The sequence below is a fragment of the Mustelus asterias genome, chromosome 26 (assembly GCF_964213995.1).
Source record: "Mustelus asterias chromosome 26, sMusAst1.hap1.1, whole genome shotgun sequence".
Taxonomy (NCBI): Eukaryota; Metazoa; Chordata; class Chondrichthyes; order Carcharhiniformes; family Triakidae; genus Mustelus; species Mustelus asterias.
Window position 1 is genome coordinate 1,420,602 of NC_135826.1, and position 20,411 is coordinate 1,441,012.

Sequence of the window (20,411 nt, forward strand, 5' to 3'; positions counted from 1 at the left end):
CTAGTGGAATTCATATTCAATTATACAGATAGCCTCAGCAACCGTGACCATAATAACTACCATCTGGTTCACTAATGTCCTTTAGGGAAGGAAATCTGCCGTCCTTACCTGGTCTGGGCCTACATGTGACTCCAAACCCACAGCAATGTGGTTGACTCTTAAATGCCCTCTGGAATGGCCTTGCAAGCCACTCAGTTCAAGGGCAATTAGGGATGGGCAACAAATGCTGGGGGCCCAACCAGCAACACATTGCATGAAAGAATGAAGAAACTGCAGCTGTTGAGTTTGTGGGTGATGTCATGGCTTTTGTGGGATCATGCTGTGCACAAACTGTCTACCACATTTCCAATATTACCACAGTGACTACACAACAGTCTTTTCTCACTTCACAACACCTCCCTCACTATGATTATGTTGACTCTGTTCCGTATCTTGGGAGCCTCCTCTCTACAAAGGCCGACACAGGTGACCAGATTTATCCAAATTAAAATGATCTGCCGGCTCAGCATTGGGCCAGCTGAGGCAAAGAGTATTTGAGGATCAGGATCTGAAACGCGAGGTTAAAGTTGCGGTTTACCAGGCAGCTCTGATCCCCGCACTCCTAGAGGCTACAGAGACTTGGACAACCTTCAGGAGACTGGAGAGGTACCCAGCAACGCCTTCACAAGATCTTCCAAATCTGGTGACAAGAAATGCCACCCAAAGGCGTCCTCTCCCGAGCCAACGTTCCCAGCATTGAGGCATGAATCACCCGAAACCGGCTTCACTGGGTGGGACATGCTTTTCATACACCCAAACCAGACTGCCAAGCTCACTCTGGAACTCAGTTCTGGCAGGAGATTCCTGGGAGGACAGGGGAAACATTGTCCTCAAAATATCACCAAAAGGTAGCCTCAAGATTCATGGGAGTCCCTGGCTTGTGATCAACCAAAATGGAGAAGACACATTTGGGAAGGTACCAAACACAGAGACATCAACGGGAATGTGCACAGGCAAAGCCAATGTATGGCAGAGAGTGCACAAACCTCTGGACAACTCCTCTACAAAACCCTTCCTGTACCATGGGCAAAGTTTCCTTATCGCACATTGGACTTATTTCAGAATCCACTGAACCAGACAGAAAGCAAATCATTCTCAAACTCAGTGGACTCATTAGGACAACAGTGACTACAGTACAAAGATCTTTGATTAGTTGCAAAGTGTTTTGGGATGGTCAGAGGGCGTGAAAGGCATGATATAAATGCATATCTGTTACAAATGCATTGTCTTGCTGCCGTTGTTAATTTGCTAATTAAAAGAAGCTTGAGATCTAATGAAATGATGTTTCAGATCTCAGCAAAGATGAGTGACGGGCAGGAAGTGAGATGGGGGGTGGGCGGGTAGGCTGGGGGAGGGGAGGCTACGTGGGGGTGGAGAGGTGTGGGGGGTAGGCTGTGGGGGGGGGGAGGCTGTGCATGGGGGGAGGCTGTGTGTCGGGGGGGAGATTGTGTGTGCGGGGGGGCAGGCTGTGTGTGCGGGGGCCTGTGTGGGGAGGGCTGTGAGGGGGGGAGGCTGTGTGGGGGGGGGGCTGTGTTGGGGGGAGGCTGTGTGTGGGGGAGGCTGTGTGGGAGGGAGGCTGTGTTGGGGGGGGTGCTGTGTTGGGGGGAGGCTGTGTGGGGGGGAGGCTGTGTGTGGGGGAGGCTGTGTGTGGGGGAGGCTGTGTGGGAGGGAGGCTGTGTTGGGGTGTGCTGTTCGTGGGAGGGGTGTGTGGGGGGGAGGCTGTGTGGGAGGGAGGCTGTGTTGGGGTGTGCTGTTCATGGGAGGGGTGTGTGTGGGAGGGGCTGTGTGTGGTTTGGAGGGTGTGTGGGGTGCGCTGTGGGTGGGGGGGGGGGTGCTGTGGGGGGGGAGGCTGTGTGTGGGGGGAGGCTGTGTGTCGGGGGGAGGCTGTGTCGGGGGGAGGCTGTGTCGGGGGGAGGCTGTGTCGGGGGGAGGCTGTGTCGGGGGGGAGGCTGTGTCGGGGGGGAGGCTGTGTCGGGGGGGAGGCTGTGTCGGGGGGAGGCTGTGTCGGGGGGAGGCTGTGTCGGGGGGAGGCTGTGTCGGGGGGAGGCTGTGTGTGGGGGGAGGCTGTGTGTGGGGGGAGGCTGTGTGTGGGGGGAGGCTGTGTGTGGGGGGAGGCTGTGTCGGGGGGAGGCTGTGTCGGGGGGAGGCTGTGTCGGGGGGGAGGCTGTGTCGGGGGGGAGGCTGTGTCGGGGGGGAGGCTGTGTGGGGGGGCTGCGGGTGATGGGAGGCTGTGTGGGGGGGCTATGGGTGATGGGGGGCTGTGTGGGGGGGAGGGAGACTGTGGGGGGCTTTTGCGGTTCACAAGAGATTTGGTGGCAAAGAAATTTACAAAGAGATGTTTGTGTTTTTATTCGGGCATCACTGTGTAATAGCACCCAGAGACTGGGGTCAGTGGAGATATCCTTCTGGAAATTCTGAAGCTGAAGTGAAGACAGAGGCAAAAATGGAAAAGACACAAGGGAGTGAGACCCACCTCCAGCCACTCAACAAAGTGGGCTATGTCACGGCCAACCAGCTTAGTGTTGTCAGCAGCAATTGGATAGTGTTGATGAGCTCGAGTTAACCAGTCCACCACAATAACGTTGGAGTCCCCCTCTCTCTCATATAAAGCCTGGACTAGCTTTGGAATCCAACTCTCAAACATGCCTGTAACCTACAAAGCAAGCATAATGAGAATGAAATCACTGTATGAAATTGTACGAATATTGGCAGAAAAATGAGAAAAACCCATGTAGGGACAGTCTCTTGACAAACATTAAGGACAGACTCCCCACAGTAAATATAGACTATCGAGCTTGAATAAGTCTCTGTTTCACTGCTGTTACTATCAGACGTATTATTAGTCACTAACTCCGTTCTTCAGAAAGATACAGGAGCTTTTTAAAATCACAATACTGGAAACAAATCAGGTTAACATCACACCGCTTCTTGGGCGGGCTTGCTGTGCAATTAACTCCTGTGTTTCTGACATTATCATTGCAGCCACAATTACAACAAACCTCACTGGCGGTGAAGTGCATTGGCATACACTGGCAATGCGAAGGTTATTTTATAAAGATAATCCTACCGTACCTCTTTGATGGGAGAGATCTGATAATTTGAGGGGAGTGTTGAGGTTGGATTGAGTGTGTTTGAGGGGAGTGTTGAGGTTGGATTGAGTGAGTTTGAGGGGAGTGTTGAGGTTGGATTGAGTGAGTTTGAGGGAGTGTTGAGGTTGGATTGAGTGAGTTTGAGGGGAGTGTTGAGGTTGGATTGAGTGAGTTTGAGGGGAGTGTTGAGGTTGGATTGAGTGAGTTTGAGGGAGTGTTGAGGTTGGATTGAGTGTGTTTGAGGAGAGTGTTGAGGTTGGATTGAGTGTGTTTGAGGAGAGTGTTGAGGTTGGATTGAGTGAGTTTGAGGGGAGTGTTGAGGTTGGATTGAGTGTGTTTGAGGGGAGTGTTGAGGTTGGATTGAGTGTGTTTGAGGGGAGTGTTGAGGTTGGATTGAGTGAGTTTGAGGGAAGTGTTGAGGTTGGATTGAGTGTGTTTGAGGGGAGTGTTGAAGTTGGATTGTATGTTGTTTTTGAGCAATCGAGGCCACTCTGCCCATCCATTCCTTGCTGGAGTTTGGATTTAGTGTGGTGAATCCGGCCAGTAACATGTTTGTCTACCTATCTGGCTGACAAGGTATCTGGGTGGCATGATAGCACAATGGTTAGCACTGCTGCTTCACAGCGCTGGCGACCTGGGTTCGATTCCCGGCTTGGATCACTGTCTGTGTGGAGTTTGTACATTCTCCTCGTGTCTGCGTGGGTTTCCTCCGGGTGCTCCAGTCTCCTCCCACATTCTGAAAAACATGCTGGTTAGGTGCATTGACCCGAACAGGCGTCGGACTGTGGTGACTAGGGGAATTTCACAGTAACTCCATTGCAGTGTTAATGTAAACCTTACTTGTGACTAATAAATAAACTTCAAGACCAATTAGAGTTTGTAACCGTTTCCATTTACTGAGGGAGCACTGATTAGACATTACTGATGGATTTCTATTTGATTGTGCTTACTGTCCATCCATGTATGACCAAGAACGTTCTTGCAGTATGGTTGAAGTTGCACTGTCTGACGGTTTCCAACTGGCCTGGGATCAGGTAGCAAGAATCACCCTCAGGATCCGAGGCAGTCCGAAGAGAGAACTTTGTCTGCATATGGCCAAAGTCTTTTTCAGTTTGAGCAGCTGTGGAGAGTTAAGAACAATGCTTAATGGGGTTGCAGTAAAGGCGCACCCAGGGTATTGAATGTTGATGGGATGCATTCATGGCAGGAGGGATTTATGGATGCATGCAAGCAGAGAGAGACAGATGGACAGACGGAGAGCGCTGAGATGGATTAACTGAATGTGGTGGTGGGATACATGGATTGAAGATGATGAAAATGTTTGCTGATGTTGGGGTAAATTAAAGTTGGGTGTGGGGATGACCGGATAATGAATGGAGGCAGCTAGTTAGACAGTGGTTAAATGGTTAAATTACTTGATTCTGGAAATACAAAAAGGTATTTTCTTTAAGAATGTGAAGTATTTTCAGCAACTCCCCAAAGGCTGGGTTCCTCCTCTCCCTTTTGCTTTGCGCCCAATACAATGTCTATCTCAATCAGATTGGTCAAGAGCTGGCCAAACCCCTTTGCAGCACAAGGCTCAAACTATTTATACTCCCAAGCATTAACCACATGAAACCAGGCCAGAGGCAGCCCCCCACTTCCTAAGCCCACTCAGTTGCCCGTCTGAATCGAATGAAGGGACAAGGTTGTCTGCAGGTCAGATGGAATATGTACATCAAGGGGAGAGTGTTTCCAGAGGGTCTTGTGAAGGGTCCTGGGGGCATTTTGCTTCAGTGGGTGGGGAGAGGGGAGGGTGTCATTGAGTACTGGACTCATAAAAATCTTGGCTAACACAATGTAAGTGGCGGTTTCAGAATTGCCATGTATAGATCACACTTTAGGCTCATTCTGTCATCCTCTCGATCAGTAATTCCCAATCTTCCATCTGTCACGGCACACCCCTATATTATTAAAAAATGTTGAGGCACACCTCTGATTTTCCCTGAACTACCCTCGAGCAAAAGACTTTTTAATCTCCAAAACCCCCTAAAACAAAGTCAAGCCACCGTCTAATGCAATTTTCATTAATTTGAGATGTTTACAATGAAAGCTTTATCACCAGGTGCATGTCAAATGCAATATTTCCCGAATCCACTTCACTAAAGGTCTGCTCCTTGCAGTCCGTTCTATAATTGGAGGATGTTTCATGTTTTCTTAGCTTTATTGCGTACTGTTTTGTACCTCTGTCTGCTTCCCTTACTGGGAACTTTATTTTTAACTGCTCTCTCTCCTGTTTTCTTTTGACCTCTCCGTCTTCCTTGCTTCTCACAGCCTTTCTGAGTTTTTGCTTTTTGTGTAGTGCATGGAACTTCAGCATGGAGCATGGAACTTCAGCATGGAGCATGGAACTTCAGCATGGAGCATGGAGCTTCAGCATGGAGCATGGAACTTCAGCATGGAGCATGGAGCTTCAGCATGGAGCATGGAGCTTCAGCATGGAGCATGGAGCTTCAGCATGGAGCATGGAGCTTCAGCATGGAGCATGGAACTTCAGCATGGAGCATGGAACTTCAGCATGGAGCATGGAACTTCAGCATGGAGCATGGAACTTCAGCATGGAGCATGGAACTTCAGCATGGAGCATGGAACCTTTGCCTTCAGCTCCAAGTCCCGTTGGTCTCAGGTATGGGCCTGACCAACATAAAAAAATCTAACCCAGGCACGTGCGGCTCCTTCCCAGCCCGCACATGCTCACATGCCAGGGCTTGGAGATGTCAACCACAGAGCTGAAGACAAAGGTTAGTTTAATTACATGAATTTTTAATCATTTTGAATCTTTTTTGCAGCACGCTTGGGTGGTCTTCATGGCACGTCAGTGTGCACGGCACACCAGTTGGGAACCATTGCTCTATATAACACTTGACTTATCCTCTATGTAATGAATGTTAAGATTAGTTAGTGATAGTTATGGAACATTCCTCATTCCAGGCATCAAAATTTGCAGCAATATTAGGTCTAGGTTTTATATTCATATATTATTTGGGAATAAACTACAATTGATGCAAAGATTTGATGAATTCTAGAATGATCAAGTCAGGATGTGCATATTGGAAAGGATTAACCCATCTACACAGCACATTCAACATCTGTATGGTTTCAAATTCCTAAAGCTATATTTACAAATCTGAGTTCAAAGCAAAAGGTTGTGATAACATTTTTGACAGGATTCTTAATGTGTTTATTTACTGAAAATATGGAAAACTGCTGTCTTTCCTAAATTCCCTTGTGTTTGTAAACGTAACCACACTAGTGTTACTAAGATGAACTTGGCACGTTCAATTTGTAACTTGTATCATCAATAACTACCAAATGATTATTAAATCTGTTTTCTGAATGAGATAGATACACTGTACCTCCAGTCCAGAATGCTCGGGAACCAAGTCATTTCTGGATTTTGGAATTTTCTGGATTTTGGAATGATGTTAGAATGTTGAGTTACAAATGTGCGAATAGAAACACAGCGTTGATATAAACATTTACCTCAAGCATTAACATGATAAAACATTATAAATTGGTAATGAAAATTGTTTCACTTATCCAAACACTGTATCTGTATCTGTCTCCACTCACTGGACTAAACCGAGATCATGAGTTGCCTGAGTCTGCTCAAAATATTTCTGGATAATTATTGTTTCTGAACAGTAGATTTCTGGACTGCAGAAGTGTATTTGAACTTTCCACTGTTCTCATTCTGATCAATTGCTGCTTTGTGCAGTTCAAAAATTGCTGAAACACCAACTATTCAACGTGAGTGTCTCATCATTGAATATTAATATTTATGATTGAACCAGAATGATACAAAGTGGAACAACCATTTCAGCTGGCACTTTGTGACTTTAGTTTTATAGTTTAATGTTTTCAAAACGTATCAAAATACAATGTCATTATTTTGGATGAAATGTATTTTTACATTAGCTGCACCTCCAGAGAGAGTCCATCAACCCAGTTTATTCTATTCTGCTTTCCAATCCTCTCCATTCAATTATTATATGGGAGCCCTTATTCAACAATCTTTTGTGTGGCACCTCGTGGAATGCCTCTAAAAATCCAAATTTATTACATCAACTGATTCCCCTGTTATCTATCCTGCTCGTTACACCTTGAATTGTAAATATATGATGTCCCTTTCAATACCATCTAATCACATTATGATTATGATTGCACCCGCTCCTTTCCTTCTCCCCTATGTACTCTATGAATGGTATGCTTTGTCTGTATAGTGTGTAAGAAACAATACTTTTCCCTGTATCCCAATACTTGTGACAATAATGAATCAAACCAACTTTCCTAAGTGTGGCAGTATTTTGGTTTAGTCAGTTCTGCTTTTCAGTTTACAGTTAGGGTGACTATATTACAGGTTAACATTTGTAGTTAAACAGGTGTTGGTTTTGCAGTTCACATTTAGATGTGTGATTGTGATGCAGTTTACAGCTGTAAATAGACTATATTGCAAATTACAATTGAGTTGGTGACTGCATTACAGTTTACAGTTAGATATGTAACTGTGATTCCATTTAGTTTAACTGTTTTGTGACTGTTTTGCAATTTACAGCTTCAGGTATAACTTTTCAGTTCAGTTAGGTGTGGGACTATATTGCTGTTTATAATTAGATATGTGAATGTGTTGTAGTTTACAGTTAGAGTGATTGTGTTGTATTTACAGCTAGATGTGTATAATTTTAGTGCGGTTTGCACTGTATAACAGTTTATGTCCATTACGGTTTGCTATGAGACTGTATTGTCCTTTACAGTTAGACCTATATCTCTGCTACATTTTCGGGGTAAATGCTGCTCTGTTCTGCTCCCTGTTCCCCAGCTCCGTGCAGAGAGCTGTGTGTTGATGCCGGGATCGGGAGAATCTCGGGCAGAGCAGGGGTTTGGCAGCTCCACTCTGAGGACTGGGAGGTTACTCTCGGTCACCGCCAGCCTCTGGGTTTGCCAGGAACTCATTGTGTGCTAAAGGAATGATGATGGGACACAGCCTGTAACCACCCGCTGCTGGGCACACAACCTATAAACCACAAACAATACTCCAAATTAACCACTGATGTATTTACATTTTCTAATAGATTTCACTCCAATGTCAGAGGAAAAAAGTTTCATTCTCACGCCGGACATTAAAACACGGCGTTAGCGTTTGAATGAGATTTTTGAATGAAATATGAATTGGTTTTACCTGTGTGATGGGCTGGATGGTTCGCTGACACCCTGCTGACGGGAAAGAGAAACATGCAAATCCAGACAATGTAACCTCCTCCTGCCATTGCTTCTCTTGTGCTTTTAAATAATAACTTTCTCCCCTGACAATCCTTTACTGAAGGAATCCAGCTGTCTTCATAGAAATCCTGTTTCTCGCAGAGGTTGCCTGTGCTGTCCCTTGTGGAGTTAACTTATATCTTTCTTTCCCTCTATCTCTCTCTTACACTATGTGTGTGTGTGTGTCCTTGACTCTAGCTGTGCTCGCTCTATGTCTCCTTCACTCCTGTGTGTGTGCATGTGTGTCTCTCCCTGTCTGTCTCACTCCAGTGTAGGATCTTTCTCTCTGATCCTGTCACACACTGATTTTCCCTCTAACCGCCCCAGTGTGATATGCTAATCGCTGCCGATCTATTGGTTATTCATTGACCCCAGGATAGGGTCTTTTGGAAAGTTTTTTTCCCTCCCTCTGGCTGGGCTCCAGCCGGAGTTGCTAACGTGTAACTGCAAACCTGCCGCCTCCCTACAACTCATTCAACTTTTCCAACATGCTCCAGCGCGGGTGTTCAGAAGAAACTGTGACAGAGCAACTCCTTTCAAACACGTCGAACCTGGCCACCGGGTTATGGCGCGGTTCCCTCTCCACATTTTTTCTTTCTGTGGTGGTTTAAGCCCTTCTACTCGCATGTGACAAGGAGCAGAATGATTGATGGGACAGATGTACTAATCGTCCCCCTGTGAGCCTGATCCCCAGTGTTGTAAAGTCAGGACATTCCCACATGCCAGCCCAGCTGTGTCACTGGGTATCCCAGAGAATTTCTACACACGCTCCAGCTGATGTTTCCTTTCCACTGGAGCATATTTCTCCTTTTAGCTGCACAGTTCCAGCATGGCGTGCTGGCATGGTTGCTGGCACTGCTGCCTCAAAGTGCCAGGGACCCGGGTTCAATTCTAGCCTCGGGTCACTGTCTGTGCGGAATCTGCACATTCTCCCCCTGGTTTCCTCCCACAGTCCAAAGATGTGCAGGTTAGGTGGATTGGCCATGCTAAATTGTCCCTTAGTGCCCCAAGATATGCAGGTTAGATGGATTAACCATGGGAAATGTGTGGAGTTAAGGGGTGGGCCTGGGTAAGATGCTTTTTCAGAGAGTTGGTGCGGACCTGATGGCATCCTTCTGCACTGTAAGGATTCTACGGTATTTCAGCTTGATGTGTGCGTGATTCCATCAAAACTGAGGAAGGAATCTTTTTGTTTAGTTTTAATTTATTCCTCTTTCAGAGTGGACAGGGCAAACCTCTTCCTCCAGAAACCAATTCAATTCATAATCCCCAGACAAGGGACATACCAGATCCAAACTGACAAGAACAGGAACTCTCACTTAATCGTAAGCTTGATCTTAACCAAAACGCTGAGAAGTGATCCCAGCCAATCATCCCAACTCCCATTGTTCAGATAACCAGCCCCCTCCAATTTACCAGAATTCCAATGGATCATATAGTGTAGCGGTTATCACGTTCGCCTCACACGCGAAAGGTCCCCAGTTCGATCCTGGGTGGGAATATTATCCTTAAAAGAGGCCAATGGATCATCTTCTGACTGGAGGAAACTGAGGACAACTTCTGGAATGATCTCCCATGATGCTGTAGGTGTAGACAAAAGTCTAAATCAAGTATTGATTTCAGTTGAAGTGGGGAAGATCAGGGTGTGCTGACATTTCTTCCCAATTTTAAAGGTTTATTTCTCTCGGAATGCTTTCATACTTTATACTTCAAAGAAAAGCCTAGAGTAACATGGACAGCAGGGAAGTAGAAATGGTTGGAGTGTAAGTTGCCGTTTAGTGTTAGAGCACTAGCACTGGTGGGAGGTATTAATTACAATGTGAAATGTTTACATAGTCAGTTTTAATTATCATGTGGACACTTATAACTGCTTCCTTAGATTTTTTCATTCCTTACAAAATAGATTTCAGGGAGTGACAGCAGGAGGAGGGAATGAGATTGCAGGAGGGTGAGTGGGAGTGTGACTGAACTCCAGCCTAGTCTAAATTCCCAGAGCTAGGTGAAAGTCTATAGCAGATATTAGTGTCCCATGGACACTTCATCATGGGAAGCCCTGTACACAAAATGAGACAAAAATATGTCAAAATGGAAAACTCTCCTGAAGACAGAAAGTAAAAATATGTAAAGTTTTTAATATTCTTTAGATAAATTCCAGAATATGACTTCAGCGTGAGTTTGGAATGAACACAAAAGAACAGAGATTAGAAACTGGCAAACAGACAAATACAGATACACAGAGTGATTAACCCTTGCAGTGGTCTTGTGATTGTTGAGGAGTGAGGTCATTAGGATAATAATTACATGCTGAGGGAGAGACAAGGACTGTAAAAAAAAACCTTTTCAGAATAGTGAGTTAACAGACGGAATTACACGGTGCAAAGTAAACCGAGGTGAACTCCAGATGTTCTTTGAGTGATTTTGTTTTGGTGTTTCAGTTTTATAATTCTAGGGGCTGAAGTCCACATCTGAACAGAGGGTAGGGTGATACACCAACTGGCTCACAGTTAAATCCACGTGTTCAGTCACGACCGTTTGGAGAAAGCACATTTCATCCCATCTTTCAACACATGAACATTATTACAAGCCTGCAGTATATTTAATACATTCCATCCTCGCTCAGACTTGGGCCCTGAAGGGCTGATGATTCTCATGTCAGGACAGGGTGTCTGCTGAGAGAGAACTTCAAATCTAAGATGAAAGTGGGAAGGAACTATAGTCAGGAGGTACTGTTACAGAGTCAGGCAAGAGAATTGGGTATGATTGTAACGTAGGCATAGTTTAAACATGAATGAATGAATTCATACTTGGTGCTTAGTGGGTGTACTGGAAGGTTTTACAGATTGATTCAGAATCTGACAGGTCACAATGTCAAAACTCCTTCCTTCCATCATGCATGCCAGCCAATGGGATGGTGGAGGGGAGGGGGGTGGAGGGTCCTATCTGGTGAGTGGGTTCCTCAAGCCCCCGCTGAGTCTGCTTATCACACGGGATGCCAGAATTCAAAGCCAGAGCTCCAGCCGCTAGTTGCTGGGACCGTCTGCAGTGGGTTTCAAACCCTCCAGCTTGTGACTCACAGGTGGGCGTTACTACTAAAGTCCATTCGATTGGGCTAATCTCTGCTCTAGACTATCACCGAGCTCTGGGAATTTGAACTGGGTTGAAGTTCAGTCATTCTCCCGCTCACTCTCCTGCGCCCTCATTTCCTCCTCATGCTGTCTCACTGAAATATATTTCGTAAGGAATGAAGAAATCTAAGGAAGCAGTTGCAGGAAGGGGTTAAGTTCGCAGTGAGTGGAGATATGTTGTAAGTGGCTGCCAGCACGAACTCAGTGACTGGAGTACAGATGGGGGCGGGGGGGGGGGGGGGGGGGTAACAGCAAGCAGCTGCAGCATGTCCCAAAACTTCGCTCCCACATCCCCCTGACACCCCACCCACTTCCCTCCCACATCCCACCCCCACTGCTGGCCGAGTGGGTAGTGGGTGTGTGCAGTTACCACGCTCTCATTGGCAGAGCAGTGTGGGTGCTGCAAGCGTGGGCAGGCTGTGGGGAGAAGGCCAATCACACAGCGTACAGGCCTCCCAGGCACATTCTTCACATTACACTGGGATATTACCAGTCCAATTCACAAGATAACATCAATGTGCAGCTTAATAGCTATTCCGTTTATTTCAGAAATCTGAAAACAAAACAGCATTGTGTTGTAGGAGTGAGCAGATCTGGGCGCCGCAGAGTACCTCTCCCGATGTAAACCTGTCAGATATGTGAAACATAGACTTCCGAATAATGTCAGTGACAATAACTGCAGGTATTTACACAAAAACACTACTGAACAGACAATAATGCCCCTGCCATCAAATCAAGAGGCTTGGGTAGAATCACAGATACCCAGTAATGAATTACAGATTGGAATCTAACTGAGGTACGGTGGTGGTTTATACAGAGAATAACAGATACCCAGGAGTGAGTTACAGTCTGGAATCTAATCGAGGGGTTCAGGGTGGTTTATATATGGAATAGTAGATACCCAGGAGTGAGTTACAGTCTGGAATCTAATCGAGGGGTTCAGGGTGGTTTATATATGGAATAGTAGATACCCAGGAGTGAGTTACAGACTGGAATCTAATCGAACGTTCGGGGGGGGATGCGGTTATATATAGAATAACAGATACGCGGGAGTGAGTTACAGCCTAGAATTTAATCAAGGGGTTTGTGTGGTTTATATATAGAATAGCAGATAGCCGGGAGTGGGTTACAGACTGGAATCTAATCGAGGGGTTCGGGGTGGTTTATATATAGAAAAACAGAAATCCGGGAGTGAGTTACAGACTGGAATCTAATCGAGGAGTTCGGGGTGGATTACATATAGAATAACAGATATCGTGAGTGAGTTACAGACTGGAATCTAATCAGGGAGTTCGGGTGGCTTATATATAGAATAACAGTCCAAAGATGTGTGGGTTAGGTTGATTGGCCAGGTTTAAAAAATTGCCCCTTAGAGTCCTGGGATGCGTAGGTTAGAGGGCTTAGTGGGTAAAATATGTGGGGGTAGGGCCTGGGTGGGATTGTGGTCGGTGCAGACTCGATGGGCCGAATGGCCTCCTTCTGCACTGTAGGGTTTCTATGATTTCTATGAACAGATACCCGGGAGTGAGTTACAGTCTGGAATCTAATCGAGAATCCTAAGAATCCTAAGGAAGATAAGATCATCCTCCTTGGGAACCTCAACGCAGGGTGGGAAAGGACTCCCAACTCTGGAAAAGAACCATCGGAAAGGAAAAGATTGGGAATTGCAACTCCAACAGTGTTCTCCAGCTCACCAAATGCGTGCAACACCAGCTTGTCATCACTAACATACTGTTCCACCAAAAAGACAAGTTTAAGACTTCCTGGAGACATCCACGATCAAAGCCCTGACGCATGATTGACTGCATCATCATCCGATTCCGAGACAGAAGGATGACCCTCATCATCAAAGCGATGACCAGTGCAGGCGACTGCTGGAAATACACCAGCTCATCCACTATCAACCTCCACCAGAAGCAGCAGAAGTTGAAGAAACAGCTCAGAAAAAAGATCAATATTAGAACCATAGAACCATAGAAAATTACAGCTCAGAAACAGGCCTTTTGGCCCTTCTTGTCTGTGCCGAACCATTTTATGCCTAGTCCCACTGACCTGCACTTGGACCATATCCCTCCACACCCCTCTCATCCATGAATCCATGAAGTTTTTCTTAAATGTTAAAAGTGCATTTACCACTTTATCCGGCAGCTCATTCCACACTCCCACCACTCTCTGCGTGAAGAAGCCCCCCCTAATATTCCCTTTAAACTTTTCTCCTTTCACCCTTAACCCATGCCCTCTGGTTTTTTTCTCCCCTAGCCTCAGTGGAAAAAGCCTGCTTGCATTCATTCTATCTATACCCATCAAAATCTTATACACCTCTATCAAATCTCCCCTCATTCTTCTACGCTCCAGGGAATAAAGTCCCAACCTATTCAATCTCTCTCTGTAACTCAGCTTCTCAAGTCCCGGCAACATCCTTGTGAACCTTCTCTGCACTCTTTCAACCTTATTTACATCCTTCCTGTGACTAGGTGACCAAAACTGTACACAATACTCTAAATTCGGTCTCACCAATGCCTTATATAACCTTACCATAACACTCCAACTTTTATACTCGATACTCTGATTTATAAGGGCCAAAGGCACTCTTTACGACCTTATCCACCTGTGACGTCACTTTTAGGGAATTCTGTACCTGTATTCCCAGATCCCTCTGTTCAACTGCTCTCTTCAGAGTCCTACCGTTTATCCTGTACGTTCTACTTTGGTTTGTCCTTCCAAAGTGCAATATCTCACACTTGTCTGCATTAAATTCCATTTGCCATTTTTCAGCCCATTTTTCTAGTTGGTCCAAATCCCTCTGCAAGCTTTGAAACCTTCCTCACTGTCCACTACACCTCCAATCTTTGTATCATCAGCAAATTTGCTGATCCAATTTACCACATTATCATCCAGATCAATTGATATAGATGACAAACAACAATGGACCCAACACCGATCCCTGCGGCACACCACTAGTCACAGGCCTCCATATTGGGTGGCTTCAAGAGCCAAGCATGCTAGTAACCTTAGAATCATAGAATCCTACAGTGCAGAAGGAGGCCATTTGGCCCATTGAGTCTGCACCAACCAGAGTCCCACCCAGGCCCTATCCCCATAACCCATGCATTTACCCTAGCTAATCCCGCTGACACTAAGGGTCAATTTATCATAACCAATCCACCTAATCTGCACATCTTTGGACTGTAGGAGGAAACTGGAGGAAACACACGCAGACACGGGGAGGATGTGCAAACTCCACACAGATAATCACCCAAGCTGGGAATCGAACCCGGATCCACTGTGCTGCCATGCTGCCCCTTCCAACAATGCCTTCACCATAACCTCCAAAGTGCTCATTCAAATGGAGTGGAGGAAAACTGGAAAGAGCTGAAGGCAGCTATCATCTCAAACTGTGAAGAAACCTTCAGCTGCAAGACTAGGAAACACCAAGACTGGCTCAACGAGAACGACCACACCATCCAAGACCTCATCGACAAGACGAGGAAAGCTCTTGGCGCCTGGCAAAATGACATAGCCAGCAAGGCAAAGATGGGATCTCACCAATCAGCAATGGTGGAGGAACAAAGAAGAACAAGGAAAATCAAGAACCAATGGTGAACTGAGAAATCTGAGTAACTGCAACTCCCCACTGACAGGCACGTTATCCAGGGCTTCTTCAGTACCACCAAGGCAATATATGGACCCAACACCCTGGCTCTAAACTGGTGCGGAGTAAGAACCCTCTTGAGAGACAAAGAAAACATCAACCTTTGATGGAGAGAACTCCTAAACTGTGATACAATCATTGATGAGGATGTGTTTGAGAAAATCACTCCAGGTAAGATTATATTGACAAACTGGGAAGCTTTTATCAAAATAATCTTTGTTTAATAACACAATTTAATTTAATTAACAAATGAATTAGCTTAATTTTTAACACTTGAACAATACTTAAACATGGCAAGATACACTTCTTAACTGCTAATCTATCACTATGAGTTCCAATCAGGCAAAATTTCCCTTATACTTAAACCTCTCTTTAAAATTAGTTCGCAAAATACAGGTATGCTTGCTTTGACTTAGGTTACCTGTCCTGGAGCTTTCAGAACACCTTTGGAGAAAGACAGACAGAGAGACACGTGTCTCTTCTAGCAGGTCCACACAGCAACTGCCAACTTTCCTGAACTAAAGATATGTGTTTTGTCCTTCACCTGTTCTTGCTCTTTATCAACTATCTGCTCAGATTGTTTCTGATAACGGAATCGCAACCGCCTTATCTTTACCCTTTGATTTCTCCTTCTCCTGTCTCAACCGGTGGCTTTGTGATCTTGTTACCACAAACATCCCAGGATATACTGTTCGATTTTCCATTGGCTTTTCAACCACTGTAGGCATCACTCTCACCTGTGATCCAGCTATATTTTACACAGGACAAAATAGAAAAGATATTTTTTCTATCACTCCTACCACCACTTCACCACTTTTCATTGGACTCTCCAACCATATCTTACACAATGGAACACTACTCTTCTCACCCTGAATTCCACATATTGCTACCTTTTCTGGCAATAGTCCTTTTGAACTACATATCTCCTCACCTCACACTATAAAAGATTGACTTGCTCCCGTATCTCTTAAGATCTTAACTTCTTTACCTACTCCTCCTGGTACACATGAGTAAACCTTATCCACATGAATAAATTCTTTAAAGAGATCTGGTACTTGCTTATTAACTAATCTCTGAACAGGCTGTACATTATTTTGTACCTCTTTAGTTTCAACCATGCTTTACTTTGGCACTTTAACAAACCCCACTACTTTATCCTGTTTTACCAAGTCTGTCTTTCCAGTACTTTTCCCAAGTCACCAACACTGCGATTTTGTGTGTCCAACTTTATTACAATGAAAACATCTGAGGCTTCTTATTTCTCTTCCACCTTCATATGTTTTCTTTTTAACTTGAGGAAAACTATCCTTACTATCTCCAATGAGATTTCCTTCGCCTTTACCACCTGAAGATTTCTCTTTTCCCCAGTTTTTATCCCTCATGGATTGAAGTTGATGTTGAAACCCAAACTTTGATCTATGAACTAATTCACAATTATCTGCCATTTCTGCTGCTAATCTCGCAGTTTTAAACCTCTGCTTTTCCACATGAGTTCTCATTACTTTGGGAAGTTTGGGGTGGTTTATATACAGAATAACAGATACCCGGGCTGAGTTACAGTCAAGTGATAGTGTTTACCTTATAAATGGAGATTGGTTGTGGGTCACATGACCCATTGTGGCCTATTGGAAGGGAGCATGCACCTCAGTCTATCAGGCGTTAGAAAGCGGGTTCAGATTGCCAAAACCTGCAGCATGAGCCCAGGAGTCGGTGGGATTAGACTTGTATCTGTATTGAGCTTGTGTGTATATAGTTTTAACTACTGTTCAATAAATCACTGTCTGATTCAAGGCTTCCTCATGCTACAACATTGGTGATGAGAATAAGTTGGCATACAGCTGCTAAGATGTCAACATCTGGAGGGGGAAGGGTGAGTCCCCAAAAAAAACCTGCAAGGAAGGTAAAAGGTCATTGTGCCTACCTTGGTCGAGTAGCCACACCACTGTTTGGGCAGATGGATTTGTTTGAGGTTGAAGGTCGAGGCCGGTGGATGAAAACTTTCAATACTTTGTCACAGCCAATAAAATAACTTGTGAGGAAAAGCAGAAAGGTATTTTACCCACGGCTTGTGGCCCTCAAAATTATAGCCTCGTAAGAAGCCTTACATCTCCGGAGGCACCGGATACGAAACCTTTTGACCAGCTAGTCGCTCTAATAAGGGTTCACTACAGTCCCTGACCCTCCGTCATTATGCACTCAGCCATTAGGGACCCAGGGGAAACAGTTTCTGCTTTTGTTCCCAGGATTTACCAGATGGCTGAGAGTTTGGCCCAACATTAAGTGATACGTTACATTATCATCTCATATGCTGCACTAATACAGCTGCTGTCAGGAACTAAAATATCCCGAGACACGGCGTTTGAATTGGCTCGAGCGACTAAGAGCGCTGAACAGAGCGCTTCTGAACCGCAAGGCATGCAGGGTGAGGTGAATCTAAATTTAGTGGGAAATGGTGGCCGCTCAACATACCAGTCGCGAGGGCCCAGCAGAGCAGGGAAAGAAATCGCCAGCCACACGGGTTGGACGAATGTTATCGTTGTAGGAGAGACCATCCCCAAGACAGATGCAAATCTGTCTTGTTTCATTTGTTTCGGATGTAATCAGAAGGGCCACATACAAACCAGATGCAAAGTCAGACAGGTGGCGCCTAGTTCCCAGAGAAAAAATGAGGACTCCAGCCCGTCTGCAAGTGGGACCCAGACTTTCCTGTCACTTGCCATTTCAACACACCTCCCTCCTGCACTCATGCCCACATGTCTGTCTTTGGCCTGCTGCAATGTTCCAGTGAAGCCAACGCAAACTGGAGGAACAACATCTCATCTTCCAACTGGGCACTTTATAGCCTTCTGGACAGAACATTGAGTTGGGGAATACAGAGAAAGTAGAAAAGAACTCGAACAGGGAGTTAGAAGGGCAAAAAGGGGTCACGAAATGTCCTTGGCAGACAGGATTAAGGAGAATCCTAAGGCATTTTATGCATACGTTAGGAACAAGAGGGTTGTTAGGGAACGAATCAGACATCTCAGGGACAAAGGAGGGGAATTATACTTAGAACTTTGCATCAGTATTCACAAAGGAGAGGGACATATTGGCTGGTAGTGTCTCAGAGAGATGTGTTGACCCGTTAGAAAAAATCTCAATTACAAGGGAGGAAGTGTTAGATTTTTTAGGAAATATTAAGACAGACAAATCCCCAGGGCCAGATGGCATCTATCCTAGACTCCTCAGGGAGGCAAGAGGTGAAATTGCTGGGCCTCTAACAGAAATCTTTGTCTCTTCACTGGACACAGGTGAGGTCCCAGAGGATTGGAGGATAGCAAATGTGGTCCCGTTATTTAAGAAGGGTAGCAAGGATAACCCGGGTAATTATAGGCCAGTGAGCTCGACGTCCGTGGTAGGGAAATTGTTGGAGAAGATTCTTAGAGATAGGATATATGCGCATTTAGAACTGAATAATCTCATTCGCGTTAGACAGCATGGTTTTGTACGAGGGGGGTCATGCCTCACAAATTTGGTTGAGTTTTTTGAGGAGGTGACAAAAACAATTGACGAGGGAAGGGCCGTGGATGTCGTCTATTTGGATTTTAGTAAAGCTTTTGACAAGGTCCCTCATGGCAGGCTGGTGCAAAAGGTTAAATCTCACGGGATAAAAGGTGAGCTAGCTAGATGGGTGGAGAACTGGCTTAGCCATAGAAGACAGAGGGTAACAGTGGAGAGGTCTTTTTCCGGTTGGAGGTCTATGGCTAGTGGTGTTCCGCAGGGCTCTGTACTGGGACCTCTGCTGTTTGTGATATAGATAAATGAATTGGAGGAAGATGTAGCTGGTGTGATCAGTAAGTTTGCGGACGACACAAAGATTGCTGGAGTTGCGGATAGTGATGAACATTGTCAGAGAATACAGCAGGATATAGATAGGCTGGAACATTGGGCGGAGAAATGGCAGATGGAATTTAATCCAGATAAATACGAAGTGATGCATTTCGGTAGATCTAATGTAAGGGGGAGCTACACAATAAATGGCAGAACCATCAGGAGTATAGACACACAGAGGGACCTGGGTGTACAAGTCCACAGATCCTTAAAGGTGGCAGCACAGGTGGAGAGGGTAGTCAAGAAGGCATATGGCATGCTTGCCTTTATTGGACGGGGCATAGAATATAAAAGTTGGCATATGATGTTGCAGCTGTATAGAGTGTTGGTTAGGCCACATTTGGAATACTGCATCCAGTTCTGGTCGCCACACTACCAGAAGGACGTGGAGGCTTTGGAGAGAGTACAGAAAAGGTTTACCAGGATGTTGCCTGGTATGGAGGGTCTTAGCTATGAGGAGAGATTGGGTAAACTGGGGTTGTTCTCCCTAGAAAGACGGAGGATGAGGGGCGACCTAATAGAGGTGTATAAAATTATGAAGGGCATAGATAGGGTGAACAGTGGGAAGCTTTTTCCCAAGTCGGAGGTGACGAACACAAGGGGTCACGGGTTCAAGGTGAGAGGGGCAAGGTTCAACACAGATGTCAGGGGGACGTATTTTACACAGAGGGTGGTGGGGGCCTAAAAATGCACTGCCAAGCAAGGTGATTGAGGCGGACACGCTGGGATCGTTTAAGACTTATCTAGATAGCCACATGAACAGACTGGGAATAGAGGGATACAAACGAATGGTCTAGTTGGGCACATGAGCAGCGCAGGCTTGGAGGGCCGAAGGGCCTGTTCCTGTGCTGTATTGTTCTTTGTTCAACAACTTCAGAGCATAAACCCTCTCCTCCATCATCACCCCATTTCTATTTATTTTATTTTATTCCTTTTTTTCTTTTTTTAAATTATATACCATAGAATATTGTTTTATATTTTAATTTCTTCCATCGTTTTTCTTTAAATCTCATTTTCCATCGTATTCCTTCCCCCCCCCCCCCCCCCCCCCCACTCCACTATGAGGGACATCTGTCACATGTCTCAGGTTGTCCTTTGACAACCTTACCTTTGTTCTGCCATTTACAGTTTCTTATCTCTCAATGGCCACTATTTATTCTACCTGTCATCACCACTATTTACATTCCCCTTGTCTTTTTGTCGATGATATCTTTGTCAATTACACCCCCCACCCTCACAGTATAAATCTCTGATGCTCTGATGAAGGGTCATCCAAACTCAAAACGTTGCCTCTCTTCTCTCTCCACAGATGCTTTCAGACCTGCTGAGATTTTCCAG

The 20,411-nt window shown here is 45.3% G+C and overlaps 1 protein-coding gene and 1 non-coding gene across 3 annotated transcripts in view; one reads left to right on the top strand and one right to left on the bottom strand.

The window, feature by feature from the left end:
• Positions 1–8,713, bottom strand: part of LOC144479401 (lipoprotein lipase-like) — a 32,283-nt gene extending 23,570 nt beyond the window's left edge. For both annotated transcript variants that reach the window (XM_078198024.1, XM_078198025.1), the window contains exons 1-3: positions 8,347–8,713; positions 4,079–4,248; positions 2,513–2,692 (exon numbers count right to left, since the gene is read on the bottom strand). In XM_078198024.1, coding sequence (XP_078054150.1) covers positions 2,513–2,692; positions 4,079–4,248; positions 8,347–8,434 — 438 coding nt within the window. In that variant the 5' untranslated portion in view covers positions 8,435–8,713. The remainder of the gene's footprint in view (positions 1–2,512; positions 2,693–4,078; positions 4,249–8,346) is intronic.
• Positions 8,714–9,859: 1,146 nt separating this feature from the next.
• Positions 9,860–9,928, top strand: trnav-cac (transfer RNA valine (anticodon CAC)). The gene has a single exon. It is a non-coding gene; the product is annotated as a tRNA-Val (tRNA).
• Positions 9,929–20,411: the final 10,483 nt, after the last annotated feature.